The sequence below is a fragment of the Tenrec ecaudatus genome, chromosome 8 (assembly GCF_050624435.1).
Source record: "Tenrec ecaudatus isolate mTenEca1 chromosome 8, mTenEca1.hap1, whole genome shotgun sequence".
Taxonomy (NCBI): Eukaryota; Metazoa; Chordata; class Mammalia; order Afrosoricida; family Tenrecidae; genus Tenrec; species Tenrec ecaudatus.
In genome coordinates this window covers 141,155,725-141,173,806 of record NC_134537.1, presented here as the reverse complement: position 1 = coordinate 141,173,806, position 18,082 = coordinate 141,155,725, and the positions used below count along the sequence as shown (strand labels likewise).

The 18,082-nt window shown below is 58.1% G+C and overlaps 1 protein-coding gene across 2 annotated transcripts; it reads left to right on the top strand.

Annotated features, from left to right (window-relative positions):
- The first annotated feature begins 4,036 nt into the window (after positions 1–4,036).
- Positions 4,037–17,736, top strand: EMX1 (empty spiracles homeobox 1). Of its 2 annotated transcripts, none has more exons than XM_075555800.1 (3): positions 4,037–4,544; positions 9,852–10,036; positions 17,515–17,736. In XM_075555800.1, exons 1-3 carry the CDS (start codon positions 4,037–4,039, stop codon positions 17,680–17,682), a joined length of 861 nt encoding a protein of 286 aa, XP_075411915.1. In that variant the 3' UTR covers positions 17,683–17,736. The 2 variants fall into 2 exon arrangements, with proteins under 2 accessions (XP_075411915.1, XP_075411916.1); XM_075555801.1 differs by having other exon boundaries at positions 4,136–4,548; positions 9,856–10,036.
- The last annotated feature ends 346 nt before the right edge of the window (positions 17,737–18,082 follow it).

Sequence of the window (18,082 nt, the reverse complement as noted above, 5' to 3'; positions counted from 1 at the left end):
TGGTGGACAGCACAGAGCTCTCCAATAACAGCAGCTTGTATTGTATTAATTGCTCACTGAGTGCCCTGCTTGATGCCCGTTGGGTGGGGATGACATTCCGTCACAATATGTCTACCTTTTATCCCCATTCATGCATACATTGCTCTGCATCAGTACCACAATAATAGAAGTTTCTGGACTTTCACAGGCCACTTTCCTAATGCGGTGCTTGGGGAGAAGGTGGTCTGGGAGCTAGGATCATTATCAGGAAGGAAAGTAAGGATTATTTGGGACATTTGGGGGTGACAACGAAAAGGAAATCCCACAGAGAGACTTGAAGACCCGAAACTTTTTTTTGTAGGGTGGGGAACCGTAGAGAGGGGTGAAAAGGAGATGGTTGAAGGGTGTTCTTGACTTCAGCTCCCTCCAAGGTCAGGGCTCTGGTGGCTGTGGCTTTGAGGCCACTTCAGCTTCCCTCTCCCCACCCCCACTCCCACCCCCAACTCCTGGCTAGTGGGAGAGACAGACAAGCTAACAAGCTAACTGATACAAGTGAGAAGAGACAGACAGGGTGAGTGCTATGGCAGTGTGGAAGGGTTGGGGGAGGGTTCCCAGCAAGCAAAGTCTCTTTACTAACTCCAGGCAAGGGGGTTAGCACACTGAATTGAGTTATGAAGGGTGAAGGCATCCAGGCAAAGAAAGGGAGAGCAGATATCCACTTGGGATCAGTGAACCACAGTCCTGAAGGGAGATGAGAGAGAGGGGGGAGTTAAGAACAAATCCCGTTTCCCACTGGGGCAGAGAGCCAGGCATGGGTCCTCTCACCATCAAGTGATGGCTTTTCATCCCTACAGGGGTTGAGTTGGAATGCTTGCCAATCCACAGACCTGCAAGTGCAGGCAAAGTAATTTGTCCCAGGTTTTGCCAGTAATGAACACCAGGATGGGCGCTCAGGCTACCTAGAGATGGGCAAGGGAGAGGAAATTACCTGGAACCAGAGCCCGCAGAAGGACAGCCCAAATGGTGTCCAGCAGCAGGATGCTCTGCAGAAAGTGAAGGGGCATAGAGGGAAAGTCTGAAAAGTGTGGGCAGATGAGGTAGGAAAGAAAACCAGGTGTTTGGGAAGGAAGGGCACTCCGTCAGTGGGAGATGGTCAGCAGCCTGGGCAGGAATGGACAGGAATGGAGAGGAAGGGCTGGGGACCAAACGTGTGCCCCCCCCCCCCCCCCCGCATGCGATCTGGGTAAGGTAGGTGACTGGTGGAGGCTGGTGGAGAGGAGGGGTGTGTGCAGAACATCAGCAGAAGAGTGAGAACTTGGGAGGGTGGGGGAAGGGAGTTCATGAAGAGGTTGAGGAGAGAAGGGCATTGGTCCAGAACAGGGCAGGGAGCTTGGAGACCCCTAAATGTGACAAGTCCTTCCTGTGAACCACCTGCAGGGGAAAGGAAAGGAGGGAATGGGACCCTGTGAGAAGCGGAAAGCAGAAAGAACCAGAAAGAGAGAAACCACTGCTGAGGGAGGGAAGGAGGAGAAAAGGGTACGTCTAGGCGAAGGCCAGGAAGACAGAGGTAAGAGGACAGAAACTTCCCTAGCTCAGGTATCCTAGCACCTGGGCCCTCAGCTGGGTTTCCCCTGAGGCTGTGAGGTAGGGTGAGATGGGATGGGATGGGTTGAGGATGAAACTGGAGCCAGGCCAGGGCAGGGCGATCCCAACTCCGCAGAGAACAACCCAGGCGGGGATCAGACTGGCCACTCATCTCCGCAGGTCTTCCGTTCAATGTCAAACCATTTCAAAAGCACCGCCTCAAGCGTAGGTGTTTTTTTCTAAATAAGGATAAGATTCGACCAGAGAGAGCCAGAAACACACGAGGGGGGTATCGAGGGGGGTAGTGGCAAGTCTAGGGACTGTCCTTAGACATCAAGCTCCTCTTTGAGGCCCCGCGCAGCCTCACACCTCCCTTGGGAGTCCAGCTTTGGACTTGGCCGCGTCTCGGCTCCAGGGCGAGGTCTGTCGCACAGGGCAAAGGCCTCCGCAATGTTTGTCCAACGAAAGCCCGGTTCTCCAGAGGTCCTCGCTCCAAGAAAAACCCCAGCCACCTCTTGCCATTTTCGATTTTCTCTGACCAGCGACTCCCTGCCTCCCTCTCCACGGGACCTGGTTTGATCCGGGGCTCGGTTCCCACTCCGCAGCGCGTCCCCTCTTTCCAGAATCGAGGTTAGGGCAAAGGAGGAGTGGGGCAAACAGAAGGAGAGGGAAGAAGAGTCGAGGGCGGGGAGCAGAGAGTCAGGGGAGGGGGAAGATGGACAGAGGCAGCTGGACCGCAGAGGCACCTGTGACCAGCGGGAGAGACGCGGGCTCTGGTCTGATTCCCTAACAATTCTTTCCCTACGTGTTTCTGGGACGCCTCTGGGACCTACAGGGCTTCAGGGTGCGACCGCCTTTCCTCCCCTCCTGGTGCCCCCTGCCCGCTTGCCCAAAGGGGCCGGAACGGAGGCGCGCGGGGGCTTTTCAACGCACTGGAGTGGAAAATAGACTTTAACCGGCTTTGTAGCGGCGGGGGAGCCGGGAGCGCTTGCTCTGAGCTCCGCTCTGGGCTCTCAGGCGGCCGCTCCCAAGACCTGGCCTGGAGTCCCCGCAGAGCCGCGCGGCTTCCGGACCCCCGGCCTCGGAGCACCGGGCGCGCCCGGCCCTCCGGGACGAACGTCGGCGGCCGGAGGGAAGCGGAGGCGCGACAGTACCCTCGGTGCAACCCGCTCGCGGGCTCGGGACCCGGCCTGGCCAACACCGCCAGCGCCCGGCGCGGCGACTAGCCGGTGGGAAAGTTGGAGGCGCGCTGTCTCGACTCCCCGCAGCCCTGTTCCCTGGTAACGCGCCCCGAAGAAGGGGGCCGCCGCGCCGTCGCTCCTGCTCCAAGGGGAAGGTCAGGGGAGCCGGCCGGCAGCTGCGGACCCGGGCCGGCCGCCGCGTCCTCTCGGGGCCAGCTCCAAAGCAAGCTCAGAGTCCCCAAGCCCGAGTCTGTTCCCCGGACATGCAGCCTCGGAGGCCGGGGGCGGCGGGGCAAGCAGGTCACCCGGTGCTGAGCCCCGCCCGGGTCAGAGCGGCCAAGGCCGGGGAACCGCGCCTGGGGGCCAGAGGTGCGGGGCGCAGCTTCTCGCGCGCTGCCCACGGCTGGGCCCCGTGTGCAAAGAACTGAGTGTCACCTTGCCTGTGCTGCGTCCTCTAGACATCCCGGCAGCGTGAAGCCTGACGAGCCCAGGCGGTAGTATTCAGGCCGCGGCCCGGGCGGCGGGTGGCGGAGGGGCCGGGCCCTGGAGAACCCGTTGGTCAGGCGCCCGAAACCCACTCTCTGTTCTCCTCCAGGTTCCCTAAGAACTGTTAAGACCCCAGGACCTCTGAAATGGGGCTCCACTGAGTTCCACTCCGGGGCTACGGGTCTGGAGTGTCTCCTTGGGCCGCAGGCCCCTGGGACCCCTCCCTTAGCTCTCGCAGTCCGGGCGACTGTGGCCAGACGCAGCGGAACGGCGGAGACGCGGAGAAGACGCCGGTGGCGAGAAGGAAGCAGAAGATCCTGGATTGCCTGAGCCGAAAATCCAGTCCTGCTTTTCTCTGCGACTCTGGGCTCCCTCCCCGCAGGCCGCCTTTCGCCCCGCCCCACCCCGCCCCCCACCTTGGGGCAGGTGAGCGGCGGCCAATGGGCGCGCGCGGGGCAGGTGCCGGCTAACTCGAGCCTCGCAGCGCCGCGGCCAAGGGCCCGCTGGGCAGTTCCGAGCGGATCAGGGGCTGGGGTCGGTCCTGGCTGGGTCGGGAAGGAGGGAGCCGGGATCTGCCCTCGCGCCGCAGAGGCGGATTGCAGCGTCGCACCCAACCCGCGCCAGTGCTCGCAGCGGGACCCGCCCGCTCGGCCTCGGGGACCGGCGCTCCAGGCTGCGCGCTGTGGCCGGACTCCGCGCTCGCCGGTTCGCACGCCCCTCGCCGCGCCGCGCCTGGCTCGCCCGCGGGGGCCGAGCGCGGGCGGGCGGGCGGGGGAGGTGAGGGGCGCGGGTGTGTGTGCGTGTGCATGTGCCTGGCTGGGCGCACACCCCGCACGGCGGCGGCCCCCGGACGCGGAGCTCTCACCGGAGCCCTGCTGCCTCGCTGGGCTCCGGCGGCCGCGACCATGTTCCAGCCCGCGACCAAGCGGGGCTTTACCATCGAGTCTTTGGTGGCCAAGGACGGCGGCGGGGGCTCCCATCCCCTGGCTGCGCCCGCCGCGGAGGAGCCGCTCCGGCCCACGGCACTCAACTACCCTCACCCCGGAGCGGCCGAGGCCGCCTTCGTAAGCGGCTTCCCTGCCGCTGCCGCCGCCGCCGCCGCCGCCGCGGGCGCCGGCCGATCTCTCTACGGCGGTCCGGAGCTCGTGTTCCCCGAGGCCATGAACCACCCCGCGCTGACCGTGCACCCGGCGCACCAGCTGGGCGCTTCCCCGCTGCAGTCCCCGCACTCCTTCTTCGGCGCCCAGCACCGGGACCCGCTCCACTTCTACCCCTGGGTCCTACGAAATCGCTTCTTCGGCCACCGCTTCCAGGGTGAGTGCCGCGCTGCGCCTGCCGCGGTGGCTGGAGAGCCTCGGGCCGCGGGTGTGCGGAAGTTGTGGCCGAGAAGGCTGCGGCTAGGGAGAGGGGAGGGGCTGCGGATTCCTCGACCGCGAAGATGCTCTCTGGATGCTCCGGCCACCCTGCCGCGGTGGCGTAGCTCCGGGAGAGCCCGCCTGGGGACCTCGGGCTTGCCCTGGAATGGTGTCTGTCCCGGCGCCCGGATTGGGCGCCGCCGTCACCCGGTGGAGCCTGACCTAGCCCCGAGAGCCTAGCTCCCGGCGCCCTTCACACGCCCCGGCTCGACCGGGACCGCACGCCACAGGCCCTTCTGCGACTCGGCTGGGTCTGTGCGCGTTGGGCTGGGAAAGTCCCCCGCGTGCGCCCAGGTTTGCGGGAAGCAGGAGAGGGGGAGGGCCAGTCAGAGAGTTCAGGTTGCGTGCGAAATGCTCTTTGAGATGTTTCTTGTATACCCTTTACCCGAATTGAAGTCCCACGTGCCTGCTCGCCCTCTCTGGGAGTTCACCGCCAGGCTGCGGACAGAACACAGCCGGCCGTCCTCTAGGTCAGGGGGCGGGAGCAGAGGGCTTTTAAGGTCTGGCCCCCTCGTAGGCGCCGACAATCGGCTGCTAATGAAGATCCCCCCCACCCAGTTGTTAATAAAGATCCCCTACTGGCTTTGCGCGCGCACACGCACGCGCGCGCGCACCCCTCTCCCACTCCCCCCCCCCACCAGCTTTCAATTATCTTACTTTCCCCAAGGAAAGAGAGTTGCATTTGTTGGAGTTCGTTTATTCGCCTTCGAATTTGTTGGAGTTTGTTTATCCTTCTTTCTTGAGAGAGAGAGGTTGGCCTTAATATGTGCATTAATTGCTCAGGGTTTTGGTTTTATTTTGTCAGTGCAGATGGGATCTCTGCCTGGTTAACCCTGGCTTCCAACGAAGCCGGCGAAAAGGCCGTGGCTGCGGCTTTGGCCCCGGGGGCCAACTTGACCGTAGCCCTGTGAGTACTGTCGAAGAAGACTGGAGATCTCTGGGATAACAGGAGAAAACGGAACTTTGGAAGCTTTGGCTATAGCTGCTTGCTTAACTGTTTCACAGAACGCAGTTTTCCCAGGTCCCAATTTGTCTGGCATTTTCTCAGCCCCACTTGGCCAATACTTGTATACTACTGACCCAGAGAGAGGCTACAAAACCGAGGGACGTACTGACTTCAACAAGAATTTCTGTGGGCAGACTTTCCCGCCCCACTTCCCCTTTGGGGATTTCCAAGATCCGCCCAAATTATCCAGAAAATTGCCTGCGATGTCAGCCGCTTCGGGCAAGAGTTGCTGTCAATTAAAATTGTTTGCTGACGAAATTGGTGAGCAAACCATCCTGATACTTCCTGAACTCAGTCCCCGGCCTGGGTCTCGAAACTTGGCGTCCGCGGCTCAGTGTGGAGTCACCACCCACCCACTGGACTGCGGAGAGGACGGCGGGTAGCGCAGGCTGGTGGGGCCTGGGAGTCACAGGAGCGAGCCAGGCCTAAGCCCCATGGCCTCCTGCGACGCGCCTCTTCAGGGGACTGTGCTCTCGGCTGCAGCCCCCATGCCCCGCATCCGCGGAGCCTCCTTCCTGTCTTTGGCCTAGCCTGCGTGACGCTGGGGCGCCTCGCAAGAGAGCCCCCCACCCCACTCTGCGTCCCCAGCCCTCGGGGACGGCCCCGTTCTCTGTAACACGCTCTCGCCACCGGCTGCTGCTCCCGGAGCCACCAGTCTCGGCTGGTACCTTGTCGATTTCACAAATGGTTGGATTTTGTCTCCGGAGATCCCTGTCGGGATCCGAAGATGGAGCCAAGGGTGGCCGCCAATTTGCACCGGGAAATCCGTTGAGCGCAGGCGGACTTTCAAAAGCCTGAGACGCGATCGCTCCTAGGCTCAACCGGGCCCCGCCTGGGGCCGCGAGCCGGGCCGCGCCGGGGCTTCCGGCGCCGCGTTTTCTAGAGAACCGGGTCTCGGCGCTGCTCACTTCAGCCCCGTTTGGAGGCCAGCGACAAAACCCTCCCGGAACGAACTCGAGCGCGCCAGCGCTCTGTGCGCAGCGGTCCCGGAGCGCTGGGAAGCGGCTTCGCCGCGAGGCGAGGCTGCGAAGGGAAGGGAGCGCGCCTCCTGGGGACCCGTGGACTCCGAGGAGCCGCGGGTGAAAAACGGGGAGTTGACGGCCTGCGACGTTAGTTCCCGGAGATCAAGAACTTTATGGACCGACGAGCCCCTGCCTTCAGAGACCAACGAGCCTACGGGGCCGGCGCTTCAAAGGGCGCCTTTGTTCCGGCCGCTGGAGGGGAAGGAGGTGACCTCTGCCGCGTGGCCCGCCTCCCACTTCTCCTAGCCCTAGGCTCAGTCTCCCCAGCGTCCGGTCTCTCCCCCAACACCGCAGCCCGAGGCTGGGGCTCTACGGACCCCACCTCCAGCCACTTCTTTACAGAGGCCCAATTGCTAGTTCCAGCCCGGGCCTGGAAGAGTGTTTCCAACTCCCGGGAAAGCTATACCGGCCCCTTGCCCTGTCTCAGGCTGGCTGGCAGCCGCTTTGCAGCCTAGGATCCCTCTGTCCTAGTCCTGCGTCGCTTCCCTGCCTGTCTCATTCTCTTCCAGTGGAGGGAAAGAGACCGTGGTGGGATGGACCGGGCTTCCTCCCTCCTGGTCAGAGTGAGCTGGGCCCTGGCACATAGCGACCTAAGACATCAGCCTCAAAAACATAGAACCAATCGATCGGTGTGTTGCAGAGAAAAATCCTGCTTCATTTAAAATGAGATGACTTGTTTACACTTAGCAGCTCCTTAAATAATTTTCCAGCCTCGTGTTTGGCCCTGGTCGGGTTGGAAGGACCCCTACGGCTGCAGGATACGTGTCACTCAGGACAGGGCATTGTAGGTGCCATTTTCACTGCTGGGCAGACTCCAGACAATCTAGCTTCCCCCTGAGATAGCCAGACAGGAGGTGAAGAGGCACATGTCTGTCAGAAAGGGCACACTGTGTTGTTCCTGTCTTCCATGTTGACACAGAGAACTCCATCCTCCTGCCTCTGTACACCCCCCCCCCACTTCCCCTGGGCCCTCTCCTTGCTGCCTCCTGGCTTCACCTCCATTCTGACCAAGCTGGCACCTGAAGCCTGGGAATGCTGGGCTGAGCAGGTCTTTCTTCCTCCTTTCGGCTCATCTGTCCAGAGGCAACCATGGCAGAGACTCCTAGGGGGCTCCAAATGGCAGGGTTTTGAAGCAATCTGTGTTAACATCTTGAAGTGTTTGCTTCCCACAGAGCCGCTCCTTTCCCTGGCCCACACCCTCCGGGACTTTGTTTCTCCGGATTCCTTCCTTAGAGCAGGCTCTTCTTGTCTCTCCCCATCACCCTCTCTGGCTGGCCATCTCCCCCACCATCTGTCCCCTCCACCATCCCAAGGGAAAGAGTCTTGGGCCTGCCCCCACCTTGCAGGGCCCAGTGTGGCCCCACTTCCCGCGGAATCTCTTTTTGTCCCAGTTCCGACTCAGCCACTTGAGCTGGAGAAGGCCATTGGAAGCCAGTGACTTTTCAAAGTCCCTGGTCCTGGTCAGGAACTTTGTCTGCCTGCCTCCTAGTCCCTCATCCTTGGGCAAGCCCTGCTGCACAGAAAAGAAAAAAGAAAGCCCCAGCCTGTCCAGGTGTCCAAAGCCCAGGGATATGGGGAAAGGAAGGGGCAGTTCACGGTCTGCAGCAGAGGGACATGAACAATCCCCTGGAGAGTTGATCTCAATTGCCGTATATACTCGTGTATGCGCTGAGTTTATCAGCACATTCTTTAATGCAGTTTTGTGGTAAAATTAGGTGCCTCACCTGATATTCAGGTCAGTTTATACTCGAGTATCTATGGTATGTGCCTTTGCTACACTTACATAAATATTTTCAGCCATGGGAGATGCCAATTGAATTATCCAGATCATTGTCTCAAGAGAAAAACAACAGGTCAGATTGAGTCGAGCCAGTGGCCATCTCTCCGAATAAATTAATTGGATCAGTCAATCTCAGCAGCAAACTCTGTCAAAACATCCCATGGGGCTGGGGACCGCTATGTGCTGTTGCCTGCAAGCCCCTGGGTGGTGGTGCTCGTGTGCAGTCAGGGCCGGTGAGAGGGTGTCAAAGCCTCTCTGAGGCCGGGGCTGTGGGTGGACGCTATCTGTGGTTTCCCTACTCATGCAGCCCCGAGTGAGCCCCTTCTGAGTGTGAGAGCAGAGCCCCAGGCTGGGCAGCACTGGCCAAAGGACAGTCACGCTGCTGAAAATTCTGTACAGTAGAAAGGAGAACAAGACAGTAGGGAGGCTGGAGCATATATTTATACACGCCCATGCAGAAACCGATCTATCTATATATATTAGAGAGAAAGATGACAGCTAGATATTTATACATGTGTTTCCTTAGCACATGGGCTTATTGAGAGATGCAGCAAGGCCTTTTCTCAGCAGAGAGGGGAAAGGGTCTCCTGTGGGAGAACGGTTTCACACTAGAGGTTGGGTGTCTGGGTCTCCTGCGGGCCCGGAAAGGAAGGGGGGAGGAAGGTCAGGCCATTGAACTAGCCCCTAGCCTGTTCTCCACTGCAAGAGAGAACCCAAGCTTGTGGGTAGCCTTCTCGGAGTTAGTAGCTTGGACTTGTGGCTGCTGGTGTAACCAGGGGTGAAGAGGAAATTGCTTAGGGATGTTCTAATTCCCCAGTCCTTTTGGCCTGGGGCTGCCTTGCACTCTACTCCCTTTATTGTCCTCCTGGTGCCTATCCTGCCTCCTCTGGGACCACCCTGAGGGAAAAGTATTCCAGCAACCCCACACTCTCAGGCACTGTGGGGGCTACAGGGCATCTTTCAGGGAGAAACGTGGTGGGGCTGAGCAGCCAACCTGGCGGTTAGCAGACCAGCGTTTACCGGACAGCACCACCAGGTATAGTGCCGGCTTAATTAAAAGCAAAGGGACCCCGCGGCGCAGCGGTTAAAGAGTAGTTCAGCTGCTAACCCAAAGGTCAGCGGTTTGTACCAACCATTCTGACAGCGATGGGTCTCCTTAGATGGTCTGACAGAAAGCAATTCATTCAGAGGCCAGGGACGTTGCCCACCTCTGGGTCAGCGCAGCTCGCCCCGGCCTGGCGGGCACTTCTGGGCAGCCCAGAGACTGGGGAAGGTATTGGGGAGGAGGAGGAGGGCCTAGGGAAAGGGGAAGTGGGGGTGTGCAGGGCTTGGGGGCCCACTGGGCTCACCGGCGCCCCCTCTCTCTGTACCTGCGTGTGTGGTCCGGCGGCGCGGCAGCGAGCGACGTGCCCCAGGACGGGCTGCTTCTGCACGGCCCCTTCGCGCGCAAACCCAAGCGGATCCGCACGGCCTTCTCGCCCTCGCAGCTGCTGCGGCTGGAGCGCGCCTTCGAGAAGAACCACTACGTGGTGGGCGCCGAGCGCAAACAGCTGGCGGGCAGCCTCAGCCTCTCCGAGACGCAGGTAATCACCCCCCTCTGGCCACAGCTCCCCCCACCCAGCCCCCTTCGCCGAGTTCTCTCCCGCCCCGGCTCCAGGGGCCACTCCGAGGTGCTTCCGCCGGCCTGTCCGGCCTGTCCGCAGAGCTCCAGACTCCAGGAGCACCAGCGGCAAAGCAGTCAGCAGAGGAAGCCACGGAGGTGCCAGGCTGCGAGGGAGCCGGACTCAGCCCTCCCCTTGTGCCTATTCTTGGATGCTGGCAGTTTCGTGGGGTGACCAGGCCCTCCTCGTGCCACAGCTATTCATGGGCGAAGCTGGCAGAGGTCTGGCCTGCCCAGCATCCAGGGTGGAGGGTAGGCAGTGGCCCGAGTGTCCCTAGGCAACCATAGACACAAAAAGCCAGGGACTTAAGCCTGGAGCAGTACCGCCCCTGGGGGGAGGCAGGCAGCCTGCGCCAGCTGGCCGCAGGAACGGGAGTTTCTGGGGTCAGGGGCGCACTCTGGAGCCTCAGAGAGGTCTGGGGTGGCGGGAAACCCCATGAGGTCCCCAGAGCTGTTTCCACCCATGCGAAGGCTTTCCCCGAAGATGAGGGGGGCAGACTCCTGTGGTTTGGGCGGGTTTGAACTTGGTGAATTAAGAGAGTTTGGGACTTGATCAATGATTAGTATCGTCCAAGAAAACAATGGAAAGAGAGGTCGATTTGGGTCCCTCACCAGGATATACCTGATGCCCGGAAGCCACCTGGTCTCTCTAGCAACGGGACTGAAGGACCCTGCCCGGCTATTGCCTGGAGGTGGGTGTCAGTGTCCGGTGGGCTTCAGTAGACAGGAATTTGAGGGGGCAGCTGCCCCAGGTATTTCATGTCCAGCCTCTCCTGTCTCCTAGCCACCTCTGTTCCAGAGGGCAGAAGGCAGCCTGCGGACTCTCCTCCATCAGGGATGTGGGTGGTGGGTGAGGGTAGGAGCGGAGCCTCCTTGCGGAGCCTGGCGCACACATGGTCACTGTCCTCGCTTCATCCGAATGGCTCCTGGCTTCTCTGACCCTGTTCCAGAACTCCGGATTCCTAGCTGGACTGGTCTAACTGCAGAGGGAAACGCTTTCAAAACAATGGAATTCTTTTTTTTTTATTTTAAAGAAAGATATCTATTTTTAAAAATAAGTTCATAAATAACAGTCTCTTCCCCTTCCCAAGCAACTGGGTTTTAAGATTGTTGTTTTTAAAAGGTGTCAATTTTAAGGATAGTATTTATCATTAATTTCACTTAAAATGAATATTTATTAAGTTTTCATCGTGGCCGTGTAAGGAAACAAAGCAAAACAAAAAGGCTTATCGCCCCACCACCCACAGATAACACTTGTTGAAATTATGTCATTGTTTTTAAACTTCCTGTTTTTTCCGCTCCGTGAGAGCATTTTTAATTAACCGCCTTTCAAGCGGAATCTCACTGCCTGTCAATATTTGCTCCTGTTAATGCCAGTTAGGAAATGGATGTTTTTGTTTTTATTACGAGGCCTTTACAACATGCATTCAGCAAACTGGAGAGATTAATATACTATACGTAGCTACTAAAATCCCATCTAGAAATGGGCTCTCTTTGTGCGTATGGACGGACGCGCAGCCACCACAAGCTAGAACCAGGGGAGGTCTGACCATGTGGAGAGGGTGGTCTTTCCAGGTGAAGAGCCAGAGCCGTAGACCAGGGGCCCACGGAGCTCTCCGATCTGAGCCACTTCCCTGCTGAGATGCTGCAAGAATTACTTAACCCCTGAATTTCAGCTTCCTCACCCAGAACATGGGCTGTTGGAGGATGAAAGGCACCTTAACAGGAGCCCCAGGGAGCCCTGGTGGTGAGGTGGCTACAAGTTCTCTGTGTTGAGCAGCTAACCACCAGACCCCCTCCTTGGGAGAAGATGAGGCTTTCTGCTCCCACTGAGATTTACAGCCCTGGAAACCCTTATTGCAGTTGCCCTGAGTCAGAACCAACTCAGCAGCAGCAGGTTTGGTTGGGGTTTCAGGCACTCAGGAGCCGTCTTTGTCAGTTACCTGGTAACGTATCATCTGAACCTAGGGTCTATATAATTAATGAATTCTCTCTCCGTCTCTCAGTAGTTACCAGGTAGGCTTACTTGTCACTTCCAGCTGTCAGCTAATCTCCAAGCATCAGTCCTTCCCATCAACCCCCTGCTATGTCTTTCTGCGGTCAAGATCTATATTTGTCTCTCAGCACTCTCTAATCTGTCCTCCACAGATAACTGTTTTACATCTAGCCTTCTACTGTCTATTCTCCTTAAACTACCTCCCTAAAGCTAGTTCATTTCTATTTTCTATTGATGATAGATGCCCTTCTTCCTGACAATAACTTCTACCTACCTATCAGTGGGTTCTCTCCTTGCCTCCCATTTTGTTTTTGCTTCTGTGCATCTACCAGGCCACCTCAGGTTCCCGTCTCTGTAGAGCTCCTTGGTGATGGACAGAGCCTATATTCATATGTCTGTTCATGATGATCTGTCATCTTGCTGGGGACAGCTTTGGCTTCTCTCAGGGCCTCAGTTGCCATGTCTGTGTCTGGACCATTGAATGAAATGAGCTCCAGGCTTCTCTCCAGATTTCTGTGGCTCACCTGCTTTGGTCCAGCCTCTCCTCCTTGTGTCACTGTCATGACATGCACCAGCCTTGCCTCCAGGAGCAGTACCCCCACACACACCCAAATCTATCAACCAGTTCCCAAGGAGATCTTAAAATACAGTTTTCTCTTAGGAGATCTAGGATGGGGCCCAGGAAAAGTATTTTTAAAGCAAATCCCTGGGTGCTACTGATAATCAAGAGGTCTGGTTATCTTAGTTCTGGAGGGCACAGGCTGAGCCTGAGCCTGTGTGTTTCTTGCTATATCCCACCTGAGCATACAGTGGCAAGCAGAGGCCCCACACACGTATCTGGAGTGATAGGGGCACATTTCTTGTTCATCTGTACACGCCCAGCAACTCACTTTCTCAGTCATTCCTCCTTGCTCTCTCCCTGCCCCTCCCCTTCCAGCTTTCTCCTGCACTCACCTGCACCGCTGGTTATTAAGCCACTGCTGTTCTTGGATAAAGCTCGAGAGAGGAGAAAGCAGACCAGTGTGTGAATTTTAGCCCAGAGCTCCGAGGTCCCCATGGGCTCCAGCCTCAGCAGGGGTTTCCAGGTGGGCTACTTGAGCATCTTTGTTGGGGTGCGCCTGTGTGTTTGGTGCACAGTGGGAGATTTGGGCTGAGATGGCCAGGGGGTCGATCCGGGTGGGAGAAACATTGAGCAAGAGCTAGTTCTCCCATTGGGCACCAAGGACTTGTTCCTCCCTGCTTCGGTGCAGCCTTCGAGCCTGACCAGGACTGACCTTGGATCCACAGGGCAGACCCAGGCTGGAGTGAAATCAGAGGCCTGAGTGTGCACCGTGTGCAGGATGTGTGTTGGGTCATGGAGTCAGGTGATACCAATATGTACACACCAGGTGCCAATATGTACACACCTCGTGCCTTGACACGAGGGTTAGGTCAGATGAATTCATGGTAATGACACTCACGTGGTTTTATCTCTGAGTGTATTGGGGGTGGAGCTCGAAGGTCGCTCTTTGCCTATCAATTGGTTGGTCTCTAGTTGCCCCTTCTGTCCAATCCTGGTCTTGGTTACCCCACTGGGCAAGAAGCCACCCACAATGCCCATTTAGAGGCAACCAGAAAGAGTGATTTTCTTGGATATTGTCAAGGCATCGCTATGGGAACATCTGAACAGGGTTTTGAAGGTTCATCAAGAGTTCTCTCGTTTGGGTAAGGAGACAAAGGTAGAGAATCTTCAAAGGATCTGACTTATCATAGATGTTCAGGGAAATGGGGACTTGGGAACCTCTCCTCAAACCCAGAGGTCAGAGGCGGGGAAGGAGTCCTCCAGTCCAGTCTTAGGGCTCGCTTATTGTTGTTAGGGGCTATCAAGTCGTTCCCAGCCCGTAGCGCCCTTACGTACAACAGAACACTGCTGTACTGCCTGGTCCTGCGCCATCCTCCCCGTGGTTCCTGCGCTGGAGCCCATGGTGGCAGCCGTGGTGTCAATCCATCTCCTTAAGGGCCTTCTTTGTTTTCACTGCCCCTCCACTTTGCCGAGCATGATGCCCTTCTCCAGGGGTTGGTCTGTCCTGACAATATGTCCACAGTGTGTAAGACAAAGTCTTGCCATTCTGGCCTCTAAGGAGTACTCTGGTCATACTTCTTCCAAGATAGATGGATTTGTCCTTTCAGCAGTCTGTGGCACTTCCCATATTCTTCCGCAGCACCGCAATTCAAATGTCCAACTCTATTCAATGTCCAACTCTCATCTGCATATGAGGCACTGGAGTCCATCATGCCTTGGGCCAGGTGTTCTTTTGGCCTCAAAGTAACAGCCTTGTTTCTCAATACTGTACAGAGGTCTTGTGCAGAGACACTTTGCACCACGTCTTTTGGTCCCTCGGGTGCTGTTTCTGTGAGCATTGATTATGGATCCAAGCAGGACAAATCCTTGGCCACTTCAACCTTTCCTCCACTTAGCATTATGTCACCTATTGATCCACTTGTGAGGATTTTGGTCTTCTTGACCTTGAGTTGTGCTCCATACTGAAGGCTGTGATCCTTGATCTTTGTCGGCAAGTGCTTCGTCTAAGGACTCGGCTCCCCACTTTGAAGGAAGTAGCCACTGACAACCTTAGGCATAGCTTCAAAACATAAGGGGTTGAGCAGCGTCAGGAGTTGATTAGATGGCAGTGGGGCAAGCCTTGGGGGGAGAGGTAGGCAAACTAAGCAGGGCCTCCTATGGTTGGCTCCTGCAGAGATGGGGCCACCCCACATGTGGAGTGGGGTCCAACTCCTGGTCCCTTTTCCAGTGAAAAAACCATGATGCATCAAAGGCGTTCAAAAGGCCCCTACAAAGGAAAGTGGGCCCGACTTTTGGTGTGCTTCCTTCCAGTCCTTTAACCTCCGCGCATAGATTTGTTTTTCCCTGGAATGATTACACTGTGCCAGCCCCGGGCCCCCTGCCTTCCTCGCGAATGTTATGAAGTCATAAGCACCCCCTGTTATGATATAGTCCTGGTAAACAGCATCTGGGCCCTCAGCCCAAGGCTGTTCTCCGGAAGATAGCCGGGCTGTGCTGGGAGAACTCAGTGGTCTGAAGGGATGGCATTCCTTCCAGAGGGTGCCTCCTTGATCTTAGGAGTTTCCGAGGGGAACATCTGTCTGTCTAATCACTTTCACTGGGCTCTGCTCCCCTGCTCTGAAAACAGTGCAACCATGGACACTTTGGTGGCCTGCAGGGGTCCATCCCCCTAAAGGTAGCAGGACTGACGGGCAGCTCTGGGTGCGGGGGAGGAAGAAAGGTGCAGCCAACAGCCCTCTGTCCCTGCTGCTGCCCAGGACTGCCCCGCATGCCCACTCACCATGCATGCCCACCCCAGCACCACGCTGGCCAAGCCTCTCAGAGCCAGCCCACTCGCATGTCTCAGGAATGACACCCCAGCCCTGCATCCAGCCCTGAGTCATGGGCATGCCTTGCACAGGAGGCAGGGTGAGCTCACCCATCTACTGGCTGGCACAGCCACTGGGGGCTGCAGGGCTTTTGGGGCAGGGGGCAGGCTGACTGCCAACTGGTCATACTGGGAACCACCCAAGGTAAGCCAAGGGAGGTGGGAGGGGGCATGGGATCTGGAAGGCCTTCGCCTGGAACCTTGACTGGCCTTCTCGTCTACCTGGGATAAAGGTGTGGGCAGGTTTGAGCCCTGTGTTAGAAATAAGGGAAGCAGTCTCATCCCTACAGCTGGTCCATCCAGACCCAGCACGCCTTCTCCCCGAGCTGGGCCTCTCTGCCCCTGGCTGACTGCTTTGTGTAGCTCAGAGTCCCGGTTGAAGGAGACCTGGTGCTGTAGTGGTTACAGTCGGACTGCTAACTTCCAGGTCGGCAGTTTGAAACCAGCAGCTGTTCTGCAGAAGAAAAATGAGACTTGATACTCCCGTAAGGTGTTACTTTCTCAGAAGCCCACGGAGGTAATTCTACATTGCCCTGTAGGGTCACTCTGAGTCGGCATTGACTCGATGGCAGTTTGGCTCTTGGTTTGGAGCATTGGCTGGGTCAGTCCCATCCTCGGCTCTGGAACCAGGGGCAAAGGAGCCCTTGGGGTGGGTGGGCTGCATGGAGGGATGGTTAGAAGTGGCGGCAAGGGAGAGACCTTTGGGTGTGGCGTCAACGTGCCTTAGGCTGCCCCTGCTTGGCTTTGTGGCAAAGGTCTGTGCTGCTGGCCTGTTTCAGAAGTAGGGGCAGGAGGGAGCAGTCCTCGTGCGGAATGCTGCTGCCCTCAGTCCTGTCAGGCCCGTGGCCTTGGCCTCTCCATAGCAGTCCCTGTTGCTGTCGACTAAGGTGCTTACTGTTACCCCCATGCATGGCCACAACTGGGGACTTGGCAGCACCTGTCAGCTCCTCATTACCACCCACACCTGGCACCTGCCCTCCTGGCATCACTTCCACAAGGGGGGCAACCGAGAGTCTGGAGTGAGTGGTCCTGTGCCTAAGGGACTTGGGTCCAGAGGGTGGAAGGGGCTCAGCCAGACCCAGACACCTCCACCCAGATCTGAAGATGGGGGTCTGGCCCAGCTTGGCAAAGCCCAGTCAGGAGCAAAGTTGCCAGCCCTGTGAGGCAGGCCGCCTTGAGCTCTCTTGACAGTTGGCAGCACTGGTCAGGAAGCCAGGCTGAGCCCCTCAGGTGATGCTCAGCAGGGTGCAGAGGACTGCATCCCTCCCTCCCGACACTGAGGGGACACAGGAAGAGGAGGGAGGAGGGAGAGGGGGAGTATTTGAGATGAGACAAGTCTGGGAGGACTTCCTGGAGGAAATCCTAGAGTAGCCCATCTGCCTTGCTGTCTCCAAGCCTGAGCTTGGGTGGGGGGAGGGAGGAAACAGGGTACAGGAGGGAGCTGTTATCCAGCTCTGTTTGAACTCTCCCCCACCAGGGCTCACCCTGTCCACACCTATCGGTGCTTCTAGATGAGCCCCCCTCAATGGCTGGAAGTTTCACTCCATCTGGGGGAGCCTCCTAGAGCAGGGCTGAGTCCAGAGCATTCCAGGCTGGCGGGGGAGGGGTGTGTGTGAGGGGGGAGGGGGAATGATAGCTGCCATCTCTGCCCTAGAAAGCAACTGGCCCTGAGGCTGGAGCCCTGCCCCCTCTGCACCCCCACCCCCACCCCTGCCACATTGCTTGAGCCTCAGGAAGCAAGAGGCTGCTCTGAGGGAGCGCATCCCCCACCCCTCTCCAGGACCCTCTCTCTTGCCTCTGTCTGAGAAGGACAGAAGTAGCCCTCATTCTGGCCCCTACTCACTGGCACCCAGAAGAGGCCTGGCCCTGTGTGGCCTGTTTTCCCCTGGCCCCCAGCTCTGCCTGGGAGCGGAGACCCTGGCCATGCTGTTCTGGGGGCCTGCTGGGTTTCTCACCTCTGCCCCCGGCCCGGCCCAGGTGAAGGTGTGGTTCCAGAACCGGAGAACCAAGTACAAAAGGCAGAAGCTGGAGGAGGAGGGACCGGAGTCTGAGCAGAAGAAGAAGGGTTCTCACCACATCAACCGGTGGCGCCTGGCCACGAAGCAGGCCAACGGGGAGGACATCGACGTCACCTCCAACGACTAGGGCGCACAGCCAGAACCCACAGACACAGTGCCTCGCACGCCGCCCCAGGGTCCCGGAGGGGCCCGGCTGCGCTCTGGCCACTCCACAGCCGGCTGCTGCGCTGCGGGACGCCAGGAGTGCTGGCCCCAGAGGGCGTGGAGCCGGGGGCCCTGTTGACAGGGGACAAGACCCGGGCTGCCTGAAGCCTGGGCCCGCCCGGGAGAGCCTGGGCCTGCTGCAGACCACCGTAGCCTCCCGGCTGCTCTCTGCTTCCTCTCTCTCACCTCCAGTTTGCTTTCCATGCATTTCTGTTTTAATTTATTTTCCAGGCCCTCCTGTAGCTCCCAGTGTGCCCCTCGTGTCTCCTTTCCCTATGGGAATAAAGTCCTTCTCTTGCAACTTGGGCATCCAGCTCTGCCCC

Coding starts and splice junctions, on each gene's coding strand:
- EMX1 (XM_075555800.1), top strand. CDS start 4,037: ATGTGCCTGGCTGGGCGCACACCCCGCACGGCGGCGGCCCCCGGACGC. Junction 4,545..9,851: donor CTTCGGCCACCGCTTCCAGG/GTGAGTGCCGCG, acceptor GCGGCGCGGCAG/CGAGCGACGTGCCCCAGGAC. Junction 10,037..17,514: donor TCAGCCTCTCCGAGACGCAG/GTAATCACCCCC, acceptor GGCCCGGCCCAG/GTGAAGGTGTGGTTCCAGAA.